This window comes from Penaeus monodon, chromosome 5, assembly GCF_015228065.2.
Source record: "Penaeus monodon isolate SGIC_2016 chromosome 5, NSTDA_Pmon_1, whole genome shotgun sequence".
NCBI lineage: Eukaryota > Metazoa > Arthropoda > Malacostraca > Decapoda > Penaeidae > Penaeus > Penaeus monodon.
Window position 1 is genome coordinate 11,984,143 of NC_051390.1, and position 5,000 is coordinate 11,989,142.

Genomic DNA, 5,000 nt, shown 5'->3' on the forward strand with positions numbered 1-5,000 from the left:
ACTGCTAGACGAAGTTATAAAAGCCATGAAAGAATTAAAGAATAACAAGAGCCCGGGAATAGATGAAATAACAACAGAACTAATCAAGAATGCTGGCGAAAGTGTTGAATACTTCTTTTACAAACTTTGTACGAAAATTTGGAATGAAAGAAGATGGCCAGAAGACTGGGTAAAATCAGTCTTTACTCCCATACCTAAAAAAGTGACGCACTCCAATGCAACAATAACAGGACAATTGCATTAATAAGTCACAGCAGCAAAATTTTATTGAAAATTATTTCTGAAAGAATGAAGTTAAAGTTAAGAGAAGAAATTGCAGACGAACAAGTAGTTTTTCGCCCTGGAAAAGGTACCAGAAACCAGATTCTAAATCTGAATTGATCATAGAGAAAACAGAGACATCAGAAAGACCTATACCTGTGTTTCATCGATTACTCGAAAGCTTTTGATACTGTTGATCTCGATATCCTCTGGAATAATGTGAACGATATGAAATTTCCAAAACACCTCATCCAACTAATAAAAGCCATGTATGACCAACAACAAGCAACTGTAAGAACCACTTATGGGTTAACAGAATGGTTCGAAGTCAACCAAGGAGTACAACAAGGTTGCATTCTGTCTCCGAACCTTTTTAATATATATTCTGAAGCAATTATGAGAGGTGCTTTAGAGAATTTTGAAGGAACTGTAGATGTTGGAGGATACAAAATATCAAATCTAAGATACGCCGATGATATAGTTTTAATTGCCAGCAGTATCATTGAACTACAACAACTACTAGATAAAGTTAGAGAAGCAAGCGAAAAGGCTGGTTTATTTCTTAATGCCACGAAAACTAAGACCATGAAGATTCGAAGATAACCGGCAATGAACGATGATGAACATGTTACAATCAATGGAGTGGTTGTGGAAATGTGAAGAGTTCACTTATCTTGGAGCTATTTTTTACTAATACATATGATGATTCACCGGAGATAAAAAGAAGATTGCCATTGCCACAGTTGCTCTCAATAACATCTGGAAAGACCGAAACATTACCTTACGGACAAAGCTGAGGTTATTGAACTCATTGGTTTTCCCAATTGCATCATATGGTTTTGAGTGTTGGGTGCTGAAGAAGATAGACAAGAAAAAGGTCACTAGTTTTGAACTGTGGTGTTACAGACGAGTACTACGTATTACTGACGAAAGAAAACGAATAATGAAGTACTGAGAAAAATAAATTGTAAAGACAGGCTGTTGGACATCTTGAACAAAAGGAAACTAAAGTTTATTGGTCATGTGATGAGAAGTAAAAGTATTGAGAAAAACTTGCTGACAGGGATGGTGATAGGAAAAAGAGGAAGAGGCAAACTGAAGACAAGACTGAGCGAAAACGTCAAAGATATTTGCGGGCTGACAATGGTACAAGTGGAAAGAAAAGCACAAGATCGAGTTGAGTGGCGAAGGATGGTGGAGAGATCCACGGCTGTTCAAACATGATGATGATATATATATAATCAAATATGCTACACAGAGGATTCCTTTAGCATGCGAGACATTGGCATGTCATCCGATGCATGTCTTTACAATCGCCGTTCCTGTACATGTAGGTTTTGTTGAGGTGAAGCCCCAGATAAACGCAGTTGTAGTCGTCGTTGTCCTGGTAGTCCCACAGGGCGAGGTCGGGGGGGCAGGTCCGAGCCGTCCAGCCAACGGAAGCTCGAGTGCGCGTCCGCCTGCGGGCGCCGATCCACATGGGGGAGCGGAACATCTTCGAGAAGCTTGAGTCTGCAAGTTGATTAATTGAAAAATCATCTTTCTACGCGGTGTGCACATGCTTCTGAATGTGAAGAACTTAAAAAATTTTGTTACGGGCCGATCCCTGCTGATTTCTTTTTTTGACTTAATTATTTTTCAACGGGGCCCCAAAACAATGATGGAAAAAACCTCACATGCATTCACAAAAGCCGAGCAGAAATTTTGGGAAGGAGGCACGACACCAAAGTCACCATCCAGACGCGGCAGAAATCTCGAGCCCCCTCCATGTTGCATGCTATCTCCCGGGATAAAAAGGCACTGGCGGGGATTTCAGGGTAAGGACTTGAGCAGCTCTCTGGGGACAATGAATTGGGGGGATTATGTCACCCCCAAAACGTTTTAGTCTTTCAGCTGTCAAATATTATAATTAGTAATTAATATTTAGATAAATTTGTATCCGATATTCCTTCTTTTACCCCTAATCATTGGAAATACCAAAATTTAAACGCCTGGCGGGGAATAGTAGTTAGGGGGTGGGGGGCCCTTAAGCGGAAAAACCCCCTGAGAGGAAAAGGGGCACCCACAAGGGTAGAAGGAATCAACAGCCTTGGAAAGGCAGTCCTTCTAGAGATGGTGTCTCTAATTGCCAAGAAAATCATGGACTGTACGAAGCAAACAGCATGAAGGGAATCCCAGTCTTGACTCGGAATCCCGCTGGGTACGGCACCCCATGGGGCAGGTGGCCCGGACCGTTATCAGGCTTCTGTCTGCAACAAAACAAACTCACGAAAATGGGAACATGGAATGTAAGAACGCTATTCCAAGTGGGAAACTGGTAATTGTGAAGCTAGAAATGACAGATTGAGGAAAATATTCCTAGGAATATGTGAAACGAGGGGGGAGGGGGGCACAGTGAGTTCAACAGCGATAATTTTTCAGGGGGGCTAAACACGAACGGGATTGCTATGTCCCGGACAGAGAAAGCGCAAGACTTGCTAGGATGGTGGGTTTCAGATAGAGTCATGGATAAAGTTGAAAGGCAAAAAATAGATCTCAGCATATTCAGGTATATGCCCAATGATGCAAGTAATGAAGAAGAGATCGTGAATTTACGACACATTTGGGGAAAGCAAAAAGCGGCAAGTCTACGGATTCAGAAAGGGGAAAACAAAGGAGGAAAGGGAAAGGAAAAAAGTTGGAAAGGGTCTAGGTAACAAAAGAAAGGGGAGAAAAATGGGTTTTTTTAAAGGTTAAAAAATAAGAAAAAAATGGTTTTTTTTTTTGGAAATAGAAATTATGGACATTTGGGGCCCGAGCCCGGGGGAACATTTAAGAAACGTATAGAGGGGAATTAAGCACTCAAAAGGCATACCCAGGAGCAGACGTGGTAGTGATCATAACCCCGTCTAGCGAGTTAAAGGGTTAAGCTTAAGACAACAAGAAAGGAAAGACAAAACCAAGAAAGGATTTATAGTGCTTTATTGAAAAAAAAAACCATTCGAGAAGAATATGCGGTGGCTGTCCAACGATTTAAAGTGCTTGAAGACCAAGGAAATCTAATGGGAAACTTTAAAGAGGGGCTGGTATCGGTAGCAAAAAAAATTTACCTAAAAAATGGGAAAAAGTCGAAAAAACGCTGGCCCCAAAGGAATGCGATTTCGTACTGAAATACTACGGAAAGAGCTATCGAGATGCAGAGGATTTATACATGTGCTTTTTTGTTTTTTACAAAAGGTTTTGATAAAGACTTTTCAATTGCTAGGAATTTAATCTGGAGGAAAGAGTTCTGCGCAACCCCTACGGGGGAAAAATCGGCATGCATGGAGAGGAAGAGACACAAGTTCATACACCAACATTAGAAGAGGCGTTCACAGGATTTGTGCTTAGCCCCCATCTCTTTAACCTAAAAGTGAGATTATCCTTCGTGAAATACAACATTAAAGGGGGGTTCTTGTCGGAGGCCCAACTTAAACAAATTGAGATAGCCACGATAGGTGTTGATTTCAAGTCAGAAGAAAACTGCAAGAGATCTAGCAAAATGGTTAAGCCCAGGAAAAGAAAAGGGCTTACCATAAACGCAGAAAGACGAATGTATTGGGGAATCAGCAAACAAAAAGTTGCTAAAAATGTAAGATACGGAGGGGACATTTAGTAAAACAAGTACAGAAATTCAACTATCTTGGCAGCATGATAACGGAAGATGGCAAATGTAATCAAGAAATTAGAAGACGAATTGGAATGGCAAAAGCAAAAATAATGAAGAACAACAAAATTTCTGTGTCAACAAAGATCAGAATGCTGAACGTTTATGTGTTTTCCATCTTCACGTATGGTAGCGAGTGATGGACTATTTCACAGGGTATGGAGAAACGAACTGAATCGGCAGAGATATGGTTTCTCAGGAGAATGATGAGAATATCTTGGACAGATAAAATGTCAAACCAGGAAGTGCTGGAGAGAGCTGGAACAAAGCGTTTTCTTCTGAAGAACATCCAAAAGAGACAGTTGGAATTTTTGGGACACGTAATGCGAAAGGAAGAGCTAGAACATCTTAGCATGACAAGCAAGATCAATGGAAAACGAAGCAGGGGCAGACAAAGACTAACCTACAAAGCAAGCATAAATAGATGGACGAGAATAACGGAACGGGAACTTTTGAAGACCACAAAAGCCAGAGAGAGGTGGAAATCCATGATCACCAACGTCCTTGTGGGAAAGGGCACTTGAGAAAGAGAGATTCCTATCTCACTCTTTTCAATATATCGGGAGTTTTGAGCTTTAGTTAAATGCGCCTCAGCACTGCAGAGACACATTTAATGGAGTGTAGTGAAACTTACCTCGTACATAGGGCGCCGGTGGCAGCGTCGTTGTGATAGTGGCTTCATGACTGGGGGTCTTCGTGGCCTCGATGGCCCTGTGAGGATACGGGACCGTCCTGTCGTGTCTGGTAACAATAATGTTGCACAAGGAAGTCCCAGCGACTGCCACTGCTACCAAGACCTGTGTCAGGTTAATGACAATGCGCGTCATTTTGCGTTCGCTCGCCCGATAAGGTAAGGGTAAGTCCGATATGCGAAGCCCGGGCGTGTCACGAGAGCCTTGGCAGCCGAGACTCGTTCGCAGCGTCACTGGCACCAGCGCGGCACAGAGACTCTCCTCGGCGGTCAGGCTGATTAGAATAATTGGCCTTTATAACGCAGTAAGTGTTACCCAGCAGTTGTTTGCTCTACAATTTCACGAAATATGTGTAGTTTTTC

At 42.0% G+C, this 5,000-nt stretch overlaps 1 protein-coding gene across 1 annotated transcript in view; it reads right to left on the reverse strand.

Annotated features, from left to right (window-relative positions):
- The window catches only part of LOC119572978 (macrophage mannose receptor 1-like), a 21,593-nt gene extending 16,699 nt beyond the window's left edge, over positions 1 to 4,894 (reverse strand). Inside the window, exon 1 of the mRNA XM_037919952.1 lies at positions 4,581 to 4,894. Coding sequence (XP_037775880.1) covers positions 4,581 to 4,773 — 193 coding nt within the window. The 5' untranslated portion in view covers positions 4,774 to 4,894. The remainder of the gene's footprint in view (positions 1 to 4,580) is intronic.
- Positions 4,895 to 5,000: the final 106 nt, after the last annotated feature.